Genomic DNA, 22,204 nt, shown 5'->3' with positions numbered 1-22,204 from the left:
AGGCGGACTCTCAACCACTGCGCCACCAGGGAAGCCCTATGCCCACTCTTAAGCTTTATGTAGTCCCATCTTTACCTTTTAAGAGCCTTCCCTCTTTGTCCTTAAAAAGAGTTCAGAGCCAGCATCAAGTCCTAGTTCTACAAGCTCTGGGTGGCACAAAGGAGTCCTTATCCACAAAGGAGCTCTTTTATTTTGCTCAGCAACTAGTATAGATCTCACCCAAGGAAAGTGTGCAAGTCAGCTTACGTTATATTTTCACTTGCTGCAATGTATTTGCCTTACAACATAGCTCTACCTCCAGGCAGGCTGGCAAACAGGCTGAAGTGTGTGAGTGATTGCCCACCTGCCTGCTTGCCTGCAGTCTCTGAAAGACAGTCCCATCCCAGACCGTGAGCCTGCTGTGAAAATCCATCTGCAGTACCGTGAAAGCCCAAATACATACATTGGATTGTTATGGCTCTTCCTTGTTCTCTTAACTGGAGATTCTCACTTACTGCTTCTTATCAGACACCTGGAGTTTGTGGGTTGGCTAAAAGCAGCTTCTCGGAATGGTCTCCAGGGAAGGATTATGACCCTGAATTCTTTCATTTCTTCTTTTCCTGTTTCAGTGAAACCTACAGACTCAGGGTAATTTACTGCCTCCCTTGTCTTCATCCAAGATAACAGCCAAGGTTGCTCATAATCCGATTTACTCTCTACATACCAAACACACGTTTCGCTTGAATGTAGAGACTGAGGGGAAATTGCACTCAGTGACCCAGTGAGCCGTTCTGGAGTTCTGTGATTACTGAACTCTGAGGTTGTAGAAGCCTGAATTGGAAGACTTGGGTTTTGCAATTCTTACTGTACAGTTACTAGCCTGTGATTTTGAGCTGGTGTTTAAAATCTCTCTAAGCCTCATTTTCCTCAAATGTAGACTGAGATCATAATACATACTTCACAGGGTCGTGATAAGGGTTGTAAATGGAATGATAGATGAGAAAGCAATTTATAAACTAAAAAAATTTTACCAAAATACACCCCAAGAGAGAAGGCTATAAGAACTAGTGAACGAAAAGAACCACAAATGTAGAAATAAATTATGGCAGCTGGATGAGTATAAAGGAAGCCCGCTGCTGTGGTCCAGCTTGGAAAAGAGAGCATCCTTAGCCCCGTACCTTCTCCAACACCTTTCTGCAGAGCTTTAGCCAGAGAGCAGTGAGTGGTCTAGAGAAATACTAGGCAAGAGGGTTACCGTCAATCTGAGGCTAAGGGAGGTTGTGCATGCAGGAAAAATGCATAGGGGATGGTGGAGAGCATGGGAAGGACACAGTGCCTCAAGTAACACCAGGACCAGGAGAGAGAAAACAACAGCCAAAATGTCTACTGCTCCCACCTGTGTGTTCATTGATCAGAGCTTGTTCAAATAATTCTGGACTTGAGGGTACCTTTCCAGAGTGAGGTAGACTGACCAGAAATCTCAATGGCACTCCTCTGCCAGAGTCAGTAGCTGTATCCTCCTCCAGAGAGAAAGCTCTGCACCCCTGGAGGGCTATTCGGCATTATTAGATTAATTAAGTCATTGTGTGTGCTTAAACTTGCATATGAATATTAAGTGTCAGACTGGGCCTCCGGTTTAATCAGCCAGTGGATGTTTTCAGGATAGCACTTTGTTCCTGAAACATTCAGAAATGTGCACATTGTATCTTTAATGAGACTGTGATATTTATTCATGGCAGGAAGAAGCCTCCCAGCTAAGAAGACTCATTCAAGTAATAGTTGAGTGTCTAGCACTTAGAGCTGTGTTAGATGCTATATCTGGAGTCGCTTATTATCAACAGTTTATTTTATGAATTTGTCAATGTTGCTTATGCTGCTGAAAGGCCATGGGACTTTGCTCCCAGGGTCAAATCCTGGCTCCAGTCTCTGCTGATGACTGAACTTCTGTGGGACTGTTCCGTTTGTATAAAAATGAGAATGACTGCAACTCAGAGCTATTTGGAGCCTTAAAACTTTCCATGAAGTGTGAAGTGCTGTGTAAAGTGCCTGGCATGCATGGGTTCTCCATGTATGTATGTCAGATGCCCTTCTCTATGTTTCTCATGTGACCAGTTTTCTTCTTTTTCTTTAAGCTTTGATGTGGAAAATGGCCCTTCCCCAGGTCGGAGCCCGCTGGATCCCCAGGCCAGCTCTTCCTCTGGGCTGGTGCTTCATGCCACCTTTCCCGGGCACAGCCAGCGCAGAGAGTCCTTTCTCTACAGATCAGACAGTGACTATGACTTGTCACCAAAGGCAATGTCGAGAAACTCTTCACTTCCAAGCGAGCAGTAAGTACGAGCTGTCTGGCTCCCAGTTTCACACTTACCTCAACTTTAACCCCATCACATCAGAGCAGCGGCACTGTTCCCCTTTAACCCACAGGAAAGAGGGAGGAGAAAAATGAACAGAGCAGAGGTGACAACCTTAAGGTTATTAATGCTCTCTTGCATGAGAAATATGTAGCCGGGGTTCCCAAGAGTGTTTAAAACCTTAGGCAACAGTGTTTGATTTACTTCGGTTATTGACACTTAAAAAATATTATTATTATTTGGCTTCATTTCCTGAACTGCTGAATTGTTTATGGCATGAGAACCTTAACACTGTTTGCAAACCACACTCAAACTTTCCAAGGCATGCGCAGTTTGCATGAGGCTACAGCAGAGAAGGAAAATGGTGGTTGGTGACACGCATCCTGTCTGAGTGGCCTTTGCTGGGCGACATTTAATAAGCTGTCATCTAGTCACGTGTCTGTGTCCCTTCTTTGGAACCTTAACACAATGCCCACTTGTTGCCTGACTCCTGGGTGAGACAGAACATACTCCACCGCCCTATTAAGCATGGCTGATGTTTCTGTTTTGCTGCTATTAATTGGAGATCTCTAATTTTTATTTAAAGAACAACGAGTGGGTTGTGTTACTTGTTTATTAAGTTTCTGAAACCAAATAAAATTGGATGCTGGAATTCATGCCTTAAAAGGTCTCTAGGCACATGTACAATTGTATTTAACATCATATGTTATAAAAATATCAGTAGCTCTCTAAAGTCTCCAGTCTGGAAAATTCCACTGGGCTCTCTTCTGCTGTTGGAAAGGAAGCTAAAAAGGGTCACCCTCTTGTGAAAGGGGCAGGGAGCATTTTAAAGCTACCAATAAAAAGTATTCCCCAGGGGGCTTCCCTGGTGGTGCAGTGGTTGAGAGTCCGCCTGCCGACGCAGGGGACACGGGTTCGTGCCCCGGTCCGGGAAGATCCCACATGCCGCGGAGCGGCTGGGCCTGTGAGCCATGCCTGCTGAGCCTGTGCGTCCGGAGCCTGTGCTCCGCAACGGGAGAGGCCACAACAGTGAGAGGCCTGCGTAACCGCCAAAAAAAAAAAAAGTATTCTCCAGAGCATTTACGCCAGCTAATTTTAACAGAGGCACTCATGCCCTAAAATATCTCAATCATTGGGTGGACCAAAATTCATTTATCCACTAATTTGGCAAAAATTTACTGAAGTTCTCCTTTGTGCCATGCAGTGTGCCAGGCTTTGAGCATAAAAGGTGAGCAGAACAGTGGGAAAAAATCACAGATGCTTTAAAAACAGACATTATTCTCTAAAAGTTTGCATGCTCTCAGGGAGGTTACAGTTAAATAAGAAAGATAAGAGGAACACTGCTACCGTGTGGAAGGAAACATTTAGTGAGTGCTTACTATAGGGCCCTGTTCATTTACATACGTTATCTCTTTTAATCTTTACAAAAGTCTCGTCAGGTAGGCACCATTATTATCTCCACTCTATAGATGATGAAACGAAGACTCTGAAAAATGAGAAACCTGCCCCTCCCCCATGATTCTATGCCATGCTATATACCTTGATGTAGCTAAGAAAGACCATAGGCAAAACTTTGGGACTTTATTTACCTATGTTTTACAAACTGCAAAGTAGAACCTCTCCTATCAGGTAGAAAACATGAGTGGAGTAGAGGTAACCTCTTTGCTGTAGATCATGTAGAACCAAGGAAGTTTCTGACCAAGGTTTGGATGGGGGCTTTGACAGTGAACATCCCTGGAAGTCTCTCTTCCACCAAAACAAACAGCTTTCTGGACTCTCCCAAGGGAGAGCATAGGAGATGTGTTGAGCTGAAGTAATTAGAGCTTCATTCACATAGTGCTTCACTGGTGAAAGACTAGCTTTGGAAGGCAGCTAATGCCTCCTCCCACCCCCCAGACTCCTGACAAACAGCCTGATGCATCTCAGCATCACTCAGAGGCTTCCCAGCAGGTTCTAACCAAATTTCAGATTAAACTCCAGTGATTCCTTACTTAGGACAAAAAGGTTATAGAAATTTTGAACATGAAGAGACTTTCAAGACCACAGTCCAACTCAGTCTATAGCTGTAGAAACAGACATCTAGTTCTGAACGACTCTGCGTTCAGGTCCCTAATACTAATGGTTACCCTCTTTTCAATTTTACCAACCAGGAAAAATTCTCCCCTAACTTTAGAACCTACATAGAGTTGCCAACTTTAGATTTAGGCAAGTAAGGATTATATATGTAAGTTAACTAGTATCATTCTCCCTTAAAAAAAACAAGAGCAAGTACCTTCAAGATGGTGGAGGAGTAGGATGTGGAGATCACCTTTCTCCCCACAAATACATCAAAAATACATCTACATGTGGAACAACTCCTACAGAACACCTACTGAAGGCTGGCAGAAGACCTCACACTTCCCAAAAGGGTCTGGGTTCTCTGGCCAGGTAAGAGGCATGAGCCTCTGAGGTAGCAGAGCTGAGTTCAGGACATTGGACCACCAGAGACCTCCAGGCCCCACATAACATCTATTGGTGAAAGCTCTCGCAGGGTCTGCCGTCTCAATGCTAAGATGCATTGCAACTCATAAAACAGCAAGCTCCAGTGCTGGACACCCCATACCAAACAACTAGCAAGACAGGAACACAACCCCACCCATTATCAGAGAGGCTACCTAAAATCATAAAAGGGGCACAAACATCCCAAAACACGCCACCGGACGTGGTCCTGCACAGCAGAAAGATAAGATCCAGCTTCATCCTCTGATCACAGGCACTAGTCTCCTCCACCAGGAAGCCTACACAGTCCACTGAAACAACCTTAACCACTGGGGGCGGACACCAAAAACAAGGGGAACTATGAACTTGCAGCCTGCGAAAAGGAGACCCCAGACACAGTAAGTTAAGCAAAATGAGAAGACACAGAAATACACAGCAGATGAAGGAGCAAGGTAAAAACCCACCAGACCAAACAAATGAAGAGGAAATAGGCAGTTAACCTGAAAAAGAATTCAGAGTAATGATAGTAAAGATGATCCAAAATCTTGGAAATAGAATAGAGAAAATACAAGAAACGTTTAACAAGGACCTAGAAGAACTAAAGAGCAAACAAACAATGATGAGCAACACAATAAATGAAATTAAAAATTCTCTAGAAGGAATCAATATCAGAAAAACTGAGGCAGAAAAACAGATAAGTGACCTGGAAGATAAAATAATGGAAATTACTACCACAGAGCAAAATAAAGAAAAAAGAATGAGGACAGTCTCAGAGACCTCTGGGACAATTTCAAATGTGCCAACATTCGAATTATAGGGGTTCCAGAAGAAGAAGAGAAAAAGAAAGGGACTGAGAAAATATTTGAAGAGGTTATTGTTGAAAACTTCCCTAATATGGGAAAGGAAATAGTCAATCAAGTGCAGGAAGCACAGAGAGTCCCATACAGGATAAATCCAAGGAGAAACATGCCAAGACACATATTAATCAAACTATCAAAAATTAATACAAGGAAAAGAATATTAAAAGCAGCAAGGGAAAAATGACAAATAACATACAAGGGAACTCCCATAAGGTTAACAGCTGATCTTTCACCAGAAACTCTGCAAGCCAGAAGGAAGTGGCAGGACATATATAAATTGATGAAAGGGAAAAAACTACAACCAAGATTACTCTACCCAGCAAGGATCTCGTTCAGATTCAACAGAGAAATTAAAACCTTTACAGACAAGCAAAAGCTAAGAGAATTCAGCACCACAAAAAGAGCTTTACAACAAATGCTAAAGGAACTTCTCTAGGCAGGAAACAAAAGAGAAGGAAAAGACCTACAATAACAAACCTAAAATAATTAAGAAAATGGTAATAGGAACATACATATTGAAAATTACCTTAAATGTAAATGGATTAAATGCTCCAACCAAAAGACATAGACTGGCTGAATGGATACAGAAACAAGATCCATAAATATGCTGTCTACAAGACACCCACTTCAGACCTAGGGACACATACAGAGTGAAAGTGAGGGGATGGAAAAAGATATTCCATGCAAATGGGAATCAAAAGAAAGCTGAAGTAGTAACTCTCATATCAGACAAAATAGACTTTAAAATAAAGAATGTTACAAGAGACAAAGAAGGACACTACATAATGATCAAGGGATCAATCCAAGAAGAAAATATAACAATTGTAAATATTTATTCACCCAACATAGGAGCACCCCATTACATTAGACAAATGCTAACAGCCATAACATGGGAAATCGACAGTAACACAATAATAGTAAGGGACTTTAACATCCCACTTTCACCAATGGACAGATCATCCAAAATGAAAATAAATAAGGAAACACAAGCCTTAAATGAGACATTAAACAAGATGGACTTAATTGATATTTATAGGACATTCCATCCAAAAGCAAGAGAATACACTTTCTTCTCAACTGTGCATGAAATATTCTCCAGGATAGACCATATGTTGGGTCACAAATCAAGCCTTGGTAAATTTAAGAAAATTGAAATCATATCAAGCATCTTTTCTGACCACAGTGCTATGAGATTAGAAATGAATTACAGAGGAAAAAACATAAGAAACACAAACAAATGGAGGTTAAACAATACGTTACTAAATAACCAAAAGATCACTGAAAAAATCAAAGGGGAAATCAAAAAATACCTAGAGACAAATGATAATGAAAACACGATGATCCAAAACCTGTGGGATGCAGCAAACGCAGTTATAAGAGGGAAGTTTATAGCTATACAGGCCTACCTCAAGAAACAAGAAAAATTTCAAATAAACAATCTACCCTTACACCTAAAGGATCTGGAGAAAGAAGAACAAACAAAACCCAAAGTTAGTAGAAGGAAAGAAATCATAAAGATCAGAGAATAAATAAATGAAGCAGAAACAAGGGGAAAATAGCAAAGATTCTATAAAACCAAAAGCTGTTTCTTTGAGAAGAGAAACAAAATTGATAGACCATTACCCAGACTCATCAAGAAAAAGAGGCAGAGGACTCAAATCAATAAAATTAGACATGAAAAAGGAGAAGTTACAACAGACACTGCAGAAATACAAGAGATTACTGTGAGCAACACTATGCCAATACAATGGACAACCTGGAAGCAATGGACAAATTCTAGGAGAGGTATAACCTTCCAAGAGTGAAGCAGGAAGAAATAGAAAATATGAACAGACCTATCACAAGTAAGTAAATTGAAACTGTGATTAAAAACTTCCAACAAACAAAGTCCAGGACCAGATGGCTTTACAGGTGAATTCTATCAAAAATTTAGAGAAGAGCTAACACCCATCCTTCTCAAACTCTTCCAAAAAATTGCAGAGGAAGGAACACTCCCAAACTCATTCTATAAGGCCACCATCACCCTCATACCAAAAACAGACAAAGATACTACAAAAAAAGAAAATTACACATCAATATCACCGATGAATATAAATGCAAAAATCCTCAGCATAAGACTAGCAAACAGAATCCAACAACACATTAAAAGGATCATACACCATGATCAAGTGGGTTTATCCCAGGCATGCAAGGATTCTTCAATATACACACATCAATCAATATGATACAGCATATTAACAAATTGAATAAAAACCATATGATCATCTCAATAGTTGCAGAAAAAGCTTTTGACAAAATTCAACACCCATTTATCATAAAAGCTCTCGAGAAAGTGGTCATAGAGAGAACCTACCTCAACCTAATAAAGGCCATATACGATGAACCCACAGCAAACATCACTCTCCATGGTGAAAAACTGAAAACATTTCCTCTAAGATCAGGAACAAGACAAGGATGTCCACTCTCGTCACTATTATTCAACATACTTTTGGAAGTCCTAGCCACGGCAATCACAGAAGAAAAAGAAATAAAAGGAATACAAATTGGAAAAGAAAAAGTAAAATTATCACTGTTTGGAGATGATGTGATACTATACATAGAGAATCCTAAAGATGCCACCAGAAAACTACTAGAGCTAATCAATGAATTTGGTATACTAGCAGGATACAAAATTAATGAACAGAAATCTCTTGCATTCCTATACACTAATGATGAAAAATCTGAAAGAGAAATTAAGGAAGTACTCCCATTTACCATTGCAACAAAAAGAAAAAAATACCTAGGAATAAACCTACCTAGAGAGACAAAAGAGCTTTATGCAGAAAACTATAAGACACTGTTGAAAGATATTAAAGATGATACAAACAGATGGAGAGATATACCATGTTCTTGGATTGGAAGAATCAATATTGTGAAAAAGACTATACTACCCAAAGCAATCTACAGATTCAATGCAATCCCTATTAAACTACCAGTGGCATTTTTTAAAGAACTAAAACAAAAAATCTTAAAATTTGTATGGAGACAAAGAAGACCCCGAATAGCCAAAGCAGTCTTGAGGGAAAAAAACAGAGCTGGAGGAATCAGGCTCCCTGACTTCAGACTATACTACAAAACTACAGTAATGAAGACAATATGGTACTGACACAAAAACAGAAACACAGATCAATGGAACAAGATAGAAAGCCCAGAGATAAACCCCCATGCATCTATGGTCAACTAATCTATGACAAAGGAGGCAAGGATATACAATGGAGAAAAGACAGTCTCTTCAATAAGTGGTGCTGGGAAACTGGACAGCTACATGGAAATGAATGAAATTAGAACACTCCCTAACACCATACACAAAAATAAACTCAAAATGTATTAGAGACCTAAATGTAAGACCAGAAACTATAAAACTCTTAGAGGAAAACATAGGAAGAACACTCCTTGACATAAACCACAGCAAGATCTTTTTTGATCCACCTCCTAGAGTAATGGAAATAAAAACAAAACTAAACAAATGGGACCTAGTAAAACTTAAAAGCTTTTGCAAAGCAAAGGAAACAAGACAAAAAGACAACCCTCAGAATGTGAAAAATATTTGCAGACGAATCAACGGACGAAGGATTAATCTCCGAAATATATAAACAGCTCATGCAGCTCAATATCAAAACAACAAACAACCCAATCAAAAAACGGGCAGAATACCTAAATAGACATTTCTCCAAAGAGGACATACAGATCCCAGGAAGCACATGAAAAGCTGCTCAACATCACTAGCTATTAGAGAAATGCAAATCAATACTATAATGATGTATTACCTCACACCAGTTAGAATGGGCATCATCAGAAAATCTACAAATAACAAATGCTGAAGAGGGTGTGGAGAAAAGGGAACCCTCATGCATTGTTGGTGCGAATGTAAACTGATACAGCCACTATGGAGAACAGTATGGAGGTTCCTTCAAAAACTATAAATAGAATTGCTATATTACCCAACAATCCCACGACTGGGCATATACCCAGAGAAAACCATAATTCAAAAAGACACATGCACCCCAATGTTCATTGCAGCACTATTTACAATAGCCAGGTCATGGAAGCAACCTAAATGCCCATTGACAGACAGATGAATGGATAAGGAAGATGTAGTACATATATACAATGGAATATTAATCAGCCAAAAAGGAACAAAATTGGGTCATTTGTAGAGATGTGGATGAATCTAGAGACTGTCATACAGAGTGAAGTAAGTCAGAAAGAGAAAAACAAATATCACATATTAAAGCATATATGTGGAATCTAGAAAAATGGTACAGATGATCCGGTTTGTGGGGCAGAAATTGAGACACAGATGTAGAGAACAAATGTATGGACAAGGGGGGAAAGCAGCGGCGGGTGGTGGTGGTGGTGGTGGGATGAATTGGGAAATTGGGATTGACATGCATACACTGATGTGTATGAAATGGATGACTAATAAGAACCTGTTGTATAAAAAAATAAATAAAATAAAGTTCAAAAGAAAAAAAATAAGCAATTAGAGAAAGAAGAACAAACCCCCCCCAAAGTTACCAGAAGGAAAGAAATCATAAAGATCAGATCAGAAATAAATGAAAAAGAAATGAAGGAAACAATAGCAAAGATCAATAAAGCTAAAAGCTGCTTCTTTGAGAAGATAATCAAAATTGATAAACCATTATCCACTCATCAGGAAAAAAAGGGAGAAGACTCAAATCAACAGAATTAGGAATGCAAAAGAAGTAACAACTAACACTGTAGAAATATGAAAGATCATGAGTGATTACTACAAGCAACTATATGCCAATAAAATGTACATCCTGGAAGAAATGGACCAATTCTTAGAAAAACACAACCTTCTGAGACTGAATCAGGAAGAAATAGAAAATATAAACAGACCCATCACAAGCACTGAAATTGAAACTGTGATTAAAAATCTTCCAACAAACAAAGCCCAGGAATATGTGGTTTCACAGGTGAATTCTATCAAACATTAAGAGAACAGCTAACACCTATCCTTCTCAAACTCTTCCAAAATATAGCAGAGGGAGAAACACTCCCAAACTCATTCTACAAGGCCACCATCACCCTGATACCAAAACCAGACAAACATGTCACACACGCACAAAATAAATTACAGGCCAATATCACTAATGAACATAGATGCAAAAATCCTCAACAAGATACTAGCAAACAGAATCCAACAGCACATTAAAAGGATCATACACCATGATCAAATGGGTTTTATCCCAGGAATGCAAGGATTCTTCAATATATGCAAATCAATCAATGTGATATACCACGTTAACAAACTGAAGAATAAAAACCATATGATCATCTCAGTAGATGCAGAAAAAGCTTTTGACAAAATTCAACACCTATTTATGATAAAAAACCCTCCGGAAAGTAGGCATAGAGGGAACTTACCTCAACATAATAAAGGCCATATATGACAAACCCACAGCCAACACCAATCTCAATGGTGAAAACTGAAACCATTTTCTCTAAGATCAGGAACAAGACAAGGTTGCCCACTCTCACCACTATTATTCAACATAGTTTTGGAAGTTTTAGCCACAACCATCAGAGAAGAAAAAGAAATAAAAGGAATCCAAATTGGAAAAGAAGAAGTAAAACTGTCATTGTTTGCAGATGACATGATAGTACACATAGATAATCCTAAAGATGCCACCAGAAAACTACTAGAGCTAATTAATGAATTTGTTAAAGTAGCAGGGTGCAAAATTAGTGCACAGAAATCTCTTGCATTCCTATACACTAATGATGAGAAATCTGAAAGAGAAATTAAAGAAATTTAAGAGAAATTAAATCTGAAAGAGAAATCTGAAAGAGAAATTAATAAAATACCTATACAACCCTCAGAATGGGAGAAAGCATTTGCAAACAAAGCAACGGACCAAGAATTAATCTCCAAAGTTTACAAGCAGCTTATGCAGCTCAATATTAAAAGAACAAACAACCCAATCCAAAAATGGGCAGAAGACCTAAACAGACATTTTTCCAAAGAAGATATAAAGATTGCCAATAAACTAAAAATAGAACTACCATATGACCCAGCCATCCCACTACTGGGCATATACTCTGAAAAATATATAATTCAAAAAGAGTCATGTACCACAATGTTCATTGCATCACTATTTCCAATCGCCAGGACATGGAAGCAACCTAACTGTCCATCGACCCATGAATAGGTCTTTGTGACCACCTAGAGGGGTGGGATAGGGAGGGTGGGAGGGAGATGCAAGAGGGAGGGGATATGGGGATATATGTATATGTATAGCTGATTCACTTTGTTATACAGCAGAAACCAACACAGTACTGTAAAGCAATTATACTCTGATAAAGATATTAAAAAGAAAACAAACCAGAACTTAAAAATATAGTAAGGGCACACTTTGGTAATAAAGAATGGTCCTTCCCAAGAAAACACAGTTGTAAACATGATCTCATCCTATCAAAGATACTAATAACAAGATATATTAAAAGCTTTGAGTGAATAAAAATAGCCCAGAATTTTGTTTTGCAAATATTTCAGCATGACAGTAAAACTTTCATGTGTTTGTCAGTTTAGGAATTTATATTTCTCAACACAACAAGAAGTAGAACTTGAATATCCAGATTCTTCTGAAATTTCATTTTTTCAGGACCATGTTGGAAAATCCAGTTTTACACAGGTATTTTGAGCTAACCTGAAGTAATGCTCTCAAAGCTATTTCACCCGATTATTACTCTTCAGGATGATTTGAAATAGAGGAGCAGCAGCCACTGAACCTCTTACTGCTTCTCCTGCCTTCTACCCATAAAGCCAAGAAAAAGAAGGACAATAATAGATTTGGAGTCTTGACGTGAAGGCTGCTGGATGGGGGCTGCAGCATGTTCCCCGCTCAGGAGCCCCTCTCTCCAGAACAGAACAGTCACGAATTTACACAAGAGGTAGAAAACTTTGCATAATTCCTCAGCATTAAATCTTAACAGTAGAGACAAAACTAGCTTTTTAAAATTTCTCCTCTCAGCTCTTTCAGGAGGAAACATATAGGCAGGGAGAATGAGTGAAAAAGATATTGAGTTAAAAAGTAAATGGAACATTAAAAGTGGCTTTAGCATACAGCAACAAAAGCAAGACTGAAATAATGCTTTCTAGTAAAGAAAACAAGATCACGATTGGGGCTTCCCTGGTGGCACAGTGGTTGAGAGTCCGCCTGCCGATGCAGGGGACATGGGTTCGGGCCCCGGTCCAAGAAGATCCCACATGCCGTGGAGCGGCTGGGCCCGTGAGCCATGGCCGCTGAGCCTGCGCGTCCGGAGCCTGTGCTCTGCAACGGGAGAGGCCACAACAGTAAGAGGCCCACATATGGCAAAAAAAAAAAAAAAAAAAAAAAGACACCATTGGATCCCAAAAGGAAATTTCACATGCTTTCCTAGATGTGGCAATAATTTATTGGTTTCTGTTTCGTTCTAGTAAAGAATGCTTTCTAGTAAAGAAAACAAGATCACCATTGGATCCCAAAAGGAAATTTCACATGCTTTCCTAGATGTGGCAATAATTTATTGGTTTCTGTTTCCTTCCTGTGTCGTAGTCATCTTTAGCGTAATGTCTTTGTATACCAAGGTGTAGATTTCCCAATAGGAACATAAAGTACCGGAAACTGGTGAGGCCAGTTAGATTACCCCAAACTGTGGCGGGAACCACCCTGGACAGGACCAAGTTTTAATTACCTACCAGTAAAGCCACAGGGAAGCAAGATCCATGTTTCCTTCATTTGGTCATCCCATTTGCAGTCTTACTCAGACAAGGAACTTTTTAAAGCCACCATTTGTATGAGATGTAAGTAGTCTCTAGAGAGAGCAGTCAAGGGAAATGAGATCTGAGAACCAAGAGAAAAAGCAGAAATAAGAGCGCACTTAAATGGAAGACCTGTTTATTGATGGACTACCAAAAAAGTACAATGTGGTGTCTAAGACTTGAGTTACAGCCATCATACTTACTAGTACCATGGCTTTAAGACATTGAGTATTTTTCGTAGTGTCTAAATTACCTGTAAATAAAAGCACACGTTTATTAAGCATTTCCTATATACTATTTAAAGTCCTTTACATATTTTAACTCATTTAATCCCTATACCCCAAGGTAGTTGGTACTGTAATTTTCTTGTCTTAAAGATGAGGACACTGAAGTACAGAGAGGTTAAGTAACCTGCCCAGTAAATGGGGAATCACGGCTTAAATCCCGGGAGTCTAGATGATTAAACTATATGGTTATCCAGTACATAAACAGACTCTAAATAATGATGAAAAATAAAAAGAATGATACGAATCTCTGCTCTGCCTGCCTTTCCAGCTGTTATGAAGATTATATACATCCTTTCTTTTAACAAAAATTTACTTACCTTTAGGCACTTTGCAAACAAATGAGACATTTTCTTTGTCTTCAGGGGAACTAAAAGATTAGTAAGTCAATAGGCAGTTGTAATACCTTCGGAAAAGGGCAATGTCTGTGGAAAGGGATGCACCGGACTTTGAGAGATCTGGCCAGGCAAGGCGAGCAGCCTGCTTCGAGGGGTTACCGCTAAGCTAAAGGAGTTAGCCAGGCAGAAAGGTGTGCAGGAGGAAGGGCTATGCGCTCACTAACTCTCTTGTTGTCAAGAACATTTGGGGGGACCACAGCTCCATACGGCTCAGGCAGAGAACATGAGAGGATGAGGAAGTGGTGAGAGACGAAGCTAGACATGTAAGCAGTTCCCTCATCACGAAGGGCCTATGTGAGGAGTTGGCATTTATGCTGCAGACAAGCAGTGGGGGGCTACTAAAGGCTTTAAAACAGGAAAATACATAATCAGATGAATGTTTTTGAAAGATAACTGTGATTGCAGTCTAAAGAACAGTTTGGGGGCTTCCCTGGTGGCGCAGTGGTTGAGAGTCTGCCTGCCGATGCAGGGGACGTGGGTTCGTGCCCGGGTCCGGGAAGATCCCACATGCCACGGAGTGGCTGGGCCCGTGAGCCATGGCTGCTGGGCCTGCACGTCCAGAGCCTGTGCTCCGCAACGGGAGAGGCCACAGCAGTGAGAGGCCTGCGTACGGAAAAAAAAAAAAAAAAAAGAACAGTTTGGAGGGTGGAGAAGCCTAAAGATGTTTCCAAGAGCCAAATGGGAAGCTGCTTCGGTAATCTGCATCTTAAAGGATGGGGATCTACATTAGAACAGATCCAGTGGGCGATTAATAAATATTTGCAAGTTAGGATCAGCAGATGTTGGTGGTTGACTGTGGGATGAGGGAAAAGAAGGTTTCAGACTTGACCAACAAGATAGGTGCTTGCACCATTCCCCAGGGTCAAGAACATACTCTTACCACATGAAATAAGGGACATGAAAATGCTTTGTAAACTGTAAAGTACAATATAAATGTTAGTTCTCTTGATTGTAATGGGGGCAGAAATGACTACCCTAAAGAAGTTCTCACCAGCTGGGAAGATAGACATGATACCTACTATAATGAAATAATGATACCTACTACTAATACGAATATAACTAATGAAAGTGCCTTTATGTGCCTAGCACTGTTGTAAGAGTTGTACATATATAATAACTTATTTAATTCTCACAACACTCTATTTTACAGATGAAGAAAGTGAGCCATAGAGAGGTTGCCTAATGTCTCATAGTTAGTAATAGTGCAACTGAGAAACAAACCAACGCTGTCTGGCTCCAAAAGCTCTGCTCTTAACTACAATAGCATATGTCTCTCTCTAAGGCAGACGAAAATTAGTATTACAAGAAAAGTACGTGTAGTCATGAAACAGAGGAAGTTAATATTAATAAAACCCAGAGCGTAGCAGTAGGAAGCAGCGTTTTTGCTTCCTAGAAAAACATTCATTGTTGAGAGCAGACCTACACTCAATTCTAAGACCCACAGAGTTCTGATCTCCAATTATCCTACAAAATTGTAATGTGCTAGTTTTGTCACTAGATGATGCTCGTGCCACGGTTCTGAATATCTGGCCTCGTTCCTGAGAGGTATTATCCGCTCTAGTGGTTTGGACAACTAAGAAGTACATCAGTTTTCATAACCAATCAAGTGTTTTGTTACATTCATGCATTTTATTATTAATGTACCAAATTATGATTTTAAAAATTTAGAACGGTTTTATAAATAATCTGGCTATACTCAAGTAGAAGTTTCTTTTGTTTCTTCAAATTGCTATGAGTAATCTATGAATTATCTGATCATTTCTCTAGCGACTACTGTCTGATATACAGCATTAGCTTTTACTGCTCGAATTCTTTAAGGGACCCAGTGCTGGGGATCTGAAAATTCGTCTCTTGCCTCTGAATGTTCTGCTTTCCTAAACTTCAAAATATCATGATAAACTTCAAAATATCATGATCAGAATTATCTGATCATTTCTCTAGCGACTACTGTCTGATATACAGCATTAGCTTTTACTGCTCGAATTCTTTAAGGGACCCAGTGCTGGGGATCTGAAAATTCGTCTCTTGCCTCTGAATGTTCTGCTTTCCTAAACTTCAAAATATCATGATAATAGTCATTTTGACACCGAGCCCTCTCTTAATGTGTTTTTTCTTTTAACCTGTGTTTAATCATTAGTTTGTACTAATGACTAGTAGCTTTTTAGTTTTAGTAGCTCCCCACTCATGCAACAATACATCAGCTTTAGGTACTACATATGTATGAGATTTGCTTGTATTATCTAACTTTTGTTGGACATGTAGACTCCAGAAATCCAGGAGCCATAGATGACTTACTTAAGTCTAACACTGTCATTTTATACCTAGTTCACCCTGATGTCTTCTGAACAATGTGAACTTCACAGCAGAAATCTGAAAAAATAGAAAGATATTTCACCCATCTCCAAAAAATAGCTTGGGAAGGGGCAGTTCTTGTAATAGCTCACCACCCTGCATTTATCACAACTACTCCTCTCTTAACAAGAGCCCTGAGGTTCTCCCTTTGACTCTCTCTCTCTATACACCCCACCCCAGGAAGCCACTCCCTGCCATTGCTTTAAGGGGCCCCACTGTTGTAGGTACCTCCTAAATCTCTAGCTCTAACCCCCATATTTCAGTCTTCCCACTTGCTGTTTCCACCAGGATATCAATGTATACCTTAAAACTCAACATGTGAGAAGGTGACACGTCTCCTCCAAATCCTCACTTTTTAACTTCTACTAACGACTTCACTATTTTCCCAGATACCCATTTTTAAAACTGAAAATAGTATTTCTTTATGACCCCTTATCCAATTCAATGCCAAGTCCTTGGCAAGACGTTCAGGGTCTATTCCAGTTGTCTTTTCCTGTTTCTTCCTCTGCCTCACCGATGTCTTCTCATCCGAATGACGGCGATATCCCCCTAACCCATCTTCCTGGCTCTGTCCTCTCTTCCATCCATCTCTTGTATCCATAGCATTTTATTGCGTTGGCCCAAAAGTTTGTTCAGATTTTTCCGTAATATGTTATGGAAAAACCTGGGACTTCCCTGGTGGCTCAGTGGTTAAGAATCCACCCGCCAATGCAGGGGACACGGGTTCCATCCCCGGTCCGGGAAGATCCCATGTGCCGCGGAGCAACTAAGCCCGTGCGCCACAACTGCTGAGCCTGCACTCTAGAGCCTGCGAGCCACAACTACTGAGCCCGCGAGCCACAGCTACTGAAGCCTGTGTGCCTAGAGCCCGTGCTCCACAACAAGAGAAGCCACACAATGAGAAGCCCGCACACTGCAACAAAGAGTAGCCCCCGCTCGCTGCAACTAGAGAAAACCCATGCAGCAACAAAGACTCAACGCAGCCAAAAAAAAAAAAAACAGACAAACTTTTTGGTCAACCCAATACTTTCCAAAGCACTTTTCTGTTTGCCTATCTCACTAGAAACCTTCACTGGCTCATTTCTTTTACTGAGTTGAGCACCAGCTCCACAACCATTGTCCACAATGTCCATAACGTGGGTGTGGGGGGGCCTTTAAGTCTTATCCCCTACAAATGTCTGTCACTGCTCAGCTCTAAACAGCCACCAAGCATCTCCATGTTCAGGACTTTCCCATTTCAATGCCTCGGTTCTTGCATTGTTCTCATTAGTAGCACCTACCATCCGTGCCTTTTAAAGCCTGCCCTTCAAGGTTCATCTCGAATACCACTCATTCAATCAAGCCTTTTCTACTATGTCTAATCTGTAATTATCACATCTCCTTTGCACCCCATTAAGTATTAATTGTTTGTATTTCTCATTCTGTATTTATAATATCTACTGCAGTGTTTTGGACATTTTTCTGTCTCCTCTGTTTTAAGTTGTGGGGATCATGAGTTCTGTATAATTCAGTCAACTAGGCAGGGTCGTCATAAAACAGGAAACATAATGTTTAAAAGCATAGATTTTTGGAATCGGTCTTAGTTCTTTCATTTATTAGCTGTGTGCTAGTTAAGCAGTTGCTTACCTGCTCTGAGCGTTGATATTATCTATAAAATGGGAATAAGAGTCGTTACCCCAGTTCTTGTTACAAGAATTAAGTGAGGTTTTTATGCAGGGGCTAACAGATGGTAATCACTCAAAGGATGCTTACTCTTGTCAGTGTTCTTTTTATAGTCACTTAGTCACTGTACAATTCAGATGCACAGGAAGTTTAATGAAACTGAAGGGGGACTTCTAGCTAAAGACCAAGGTAGAAAGGAAAATATTGTATTAAATAATACCCCAAAGTAAAAGCCCATGCCAGAGAAGAGGCCCCCAAGGATGTAGGTGTTATCCAACCCTGGATCCCTAGGCCTCACCTAATGCCTGGTACCGGGCAGGTGTTTAATAACCATTGGTTGCACTCCCGTAGTTAGCGAATAAGGTGCCATATATGTGTGGTGATCGTGAAGACAGAGAAGATGATCAGACAGTGAAGGAAACTCACTGTCCACCACCTTCTGTGCGACTGTTAGGATTTACACTGTGATAGCGAATTGGCCTGACTGTGCGTCTGCTGGTCAGGCCAGCCTGTCTTCTAACGGTTTTAACGGAGACCTTGCCGAATGCGGGTTTAAGAAGAGGTATCAAAGCATGTGTCAGAGAGAGTGCACTTCTGAAAACACGCTTTTGACTATTCCTAAGTACAGATTTATGTAACACTAGGTTCAGCTTAATCAGATCTTTGGGACAAAGTGAGAGACAATGATATAATAGTAGGTTCAGTCCCTATACTACACTCCCTTAAAAGCTTTTCCTTCGGTAATTTAAGAAAAAAGTTGTCTTAAAAACAAAAAGTAATGGGATTTCCAGACAGAAATCTGTGTTTAAATGGCATGAAGGCTGTGGTTCAAATCAAGAAAAGCGAGGAAATCCAAAGTTAACCTTTATCCAGACTGTTAGGCCATTTTTTCCAACTCTGTGTGTGCCTGTGAGCAGCCCTCCTTTTGAAGTTCCTGGCTCTGGCAACCAAAATCCACAAATTGCTCTGAATTACAGTACTCTGGGTCTGCTATTTAATGGGAAAATACCCTGAAGATATATGCTTACTTGCAAGTGTTTTTAGGTATAGCCACTGTACATCCAGGAGCCATGAACCTGGTGGGTTTTTTTCTTTCAAGTTCCTGAAATCCCCATCTGCACCTAAATCAGTCCTGCCTTATATCCAGGTGGAAGAATTTGTATAACATTTGTGTTGCTAACACTGATGAAGTTTCATATTACAGCTTATATGACACAGTTATAATTCAAATGCATTTACAAAATGTTTCTTTTCTCTCTTTTCACCAGACATGGCGATGACTTGATTGTAACGCCTTTTGCCCAGGTATGTATCATGCTGGCCTGCCTCATTCTCGCTCTGTCTCTGGGTGTAGTTTCTAAGTGTAGCCTCTAAACCTGCCCATTCCTCTCCTTTTGTTCCTAACCATTCCTAACAGTGGAAACATTTTACTTATAGGTCCTTGCCAGCTTGCGAAGTGTGAGAAACAACTTCACCGTACTGACAAACCTCCATGGAACACCCAACAAGTAAGCATGCACTTTTTGTGGAGTTATAAATCCTTTCCATAAAGGCGAAACCCTGAACAGCACTAAAAAAAACCCCACAACCCAACACTAATGCATGGAAATTTGCCCTCCTAGCTAGGTTAGGATACATGATAAAATTTAAAGTAGGATGGATCACCATAGTATTTTAGAACTGGTAAGATGTTAGAAATTAGTCCAGATCTTATTATCTTTGTGCCTTTAACACTTAGTAGACAGGAGTTCAACAGATGAAAACATGAGATGGTTTTTTTTTTAACCTTTGTATTTACCACTTGAAAGTATGAATGCTCATCAGTAAAGGCCGTAAATTCTATTAAAATTCTTTTGGAATAAACTATTAACGAGTTCAGAGAATTCAAACTTAAAATGACACGTACCAAAAGTGCAGGTCCAGGCTGCCTATTTTTTGATAATATATAAACAGGCTCATGTAATTTGATGATAAGAGTGTGATTATCTTCTCTTCGGCCCTTAACGAGCTACATAAGCTTGGCCATTTCGACTAACAGGGCTGAACATTGGTCTCCTCATCTGTGAAATGAAAGGTTTGAACTTAATAATACTGCAGTAATTTTCTCCTCCGAAATCATTTCAATCTGTGGGTCTAAGTGCTATGCCGTTCACTATCCAGCAATGTAAAACTCATCACAGGGATGAGAAGGTCATAGAACCAGTGATCCTGGGATGGTAGGGCTAGAGGAGAATGTTGAGAAATGACTCAGCCTCTTTGTTTTACAGAAGGAGAAATCAGGCCCTCAGAAATCCAGCAAGTTGCTAACAACCACACCATAGGCTAAAGATGCACCAGGGCCAAATTCTAAATCTCCTGATTGTCTCAGCTAGTGTTCACTATAGGATACCCTGTCTCTCCAGTCTTTGTGAAATTATTCATTGACCCCCTACTTTGCTTTTATCCAAATTTTTATTGTGTGGAGTTGTTAAAAGCGAGAGTGAACCCTGCTTTGAATGCTAACTTTTTCGTTCACTGTTCTATCCCTTTTCCCGGAGCTTCCTGTGAGAGAGTCCTGCATAGCCCTATGGAGTTTTCCCATCGTTGGTCTCTCCTCTTCTAAACTGTTCTCCAAACTGCCACCAGAGTCCTCTTTCTCACTTGCTGTTTGGCCATGTCACTCCGCAGCTTGAGGCACTTCAGTGGTTCACTCTGATCATTACGATAAAGTTTAAATGCGTGTGCTTGGCCTCAAGGCACCGCATGATCCAGCTCAAGGTACTTTGATAGTTGATTGGGTTTATGTTAGATGCAGTATACAGGAAAGCTAGAGGCTTGCCCAGGCTCATTTGCAGTGGTGCTTCCTGTTTATTGTTAAATAATTCACTCAACAAGTATTTATTTAGTGTACTATTCATCCACACGTATATGTGTGTACTTAACAAATATGTATTGGGCACCAACTTGTACTAGGCACTGGTGATATAATAGTGACCAAAACAGACAATTCTCTGCCCTTTCAGGGTTTACATTCTGATGGGAGTGCCAGGGACTACAGAGGTGTACAATCAGACCAGGTCTCTGGCCACATGGAATCACATTCTAACAGTTGTGGCCTGGTTGTTCCCTGCATGTTCTACTCCATCCTAATTATGGACTTACTGTTCTCGTTTCCTAGTGTCTCTCTCCACCTGCCAGTGATTGCCTCACTGAATCCTGCTTGTCTTTTATAACACTCATTTGTGTTATCTTCACCAGGATGCTTGCCCTGACCCTGCCAAGCCTGGTTGAGCGCCCCCCAGTGGCCCCAGAGCACTCTGCAAATCATGTATGGATCTCTGCCACGACCACTAGACTGCGTGTCCCCATAAGGACACTCGAAATTTACATTTACTTTTCCTTGACTTTCTAAGAATTAGCAGAATGCCTGACACATAGTGTGTGCTCCATAAGTATTCGTCATGCATATAAATCTCTGAATTACTAATTGTTAGAGAAAGACCACCAAATGTTTCAAAAATTATTTTTTCGGAAGTGATCCTTTCCATTTTTCCATCTTTTTTTCTTTACAGGATATGGCCTCTGGGGCCTTATTTATTGGCTTCATAACTCAATTCTACCAACTGAAAATTATGTGACTTGGGCAAGTTATTTCACCTCTCCAGAGCTCAGTTTCCCAATCTATAAGATAGGGTTGTTCTGAGGATGAAATGAGTTACTATTTGTAAAGCATTTATAACAGCATCTAGCACATAGTAGTAGGTGCTCAATAAATGTGAGTTATTATGAGTGATAGTTACATTTCTCTTGCTGAATCCAGAAACAGTACAATACTTTGGAGTTTTCACATCCATTATCACAGTTATCATCACCGTAAATGATGTTTATGACCCACATGTTGCCACCACACTATGAACAAGGAAACAAAGCTCAGGGAAATTAAATGACTAGTGCAAAAACAGCTCACTTCTGACGGGATGAGCAGAGCCAGTGTTGAAACATAGTATCCTGGTTCTCTTGCAGTGTTCTTTTGTAGGAAAACTCAGTTTTTTTCCTT

At 40.2% G+C, this 22,204-nt stretch overlaps 1 protein-coding gene across 2 annotated transcripts in view; it reads left to right on the top strand.

The window, feature by feature from the left end:
- PDE4B (phosphodiesterase 4B) overlaps positions 1 to 22,204 on the top strand; it is a 601,255-nt gene that overhangs the window by 462,532 nt on the left and 116,519 nt on the right. For both annotated transcript variants that reach the window (XM_024765581.1, XM_024765582.1), the window contains 3 exons: positions 2,112 to 2,306; positions 19,437 to 19,473; positions 19,606 to 19,676. In XM_024765581.1, coding sequence (XP_024621349.1) covers positions 2,112 to 2,306; positions 19,437 to 19,473; positions 19,606 to 19,676 — 303 coding nt within the window. The remainder of the gene's footprint in view (positions 1 to 2,111; positions 2,307 to 19,436; positions 19,474 to 19,605; positions 19,677 to 22,204) is intronic.

The sequence above is a fragment of the Neophocaena asiaeorientalis genome, unplaced genomic scaffold (assembly GCF_003031525.2).
Source record: "Neophocaena asiaeorientalis asiaeorientalis breed wild unplaced genomic scaffold, Neophocaena_asiaeorientalis_V1.1 scaffold31, whole genome shotgun sequence".
Lineage (NCBI taxonomy): Eukaryota > Metazoa > Chordata > Mammalia > Artiodactyla > Phocoenidae > Neophocaena > Neophocaena asiaeorientalis.
The sequence above is the reverse complement of the archived record's forward strand: the minus strand, read 5'-3'. Positions and strand labels throughout refer to the sequence as shown.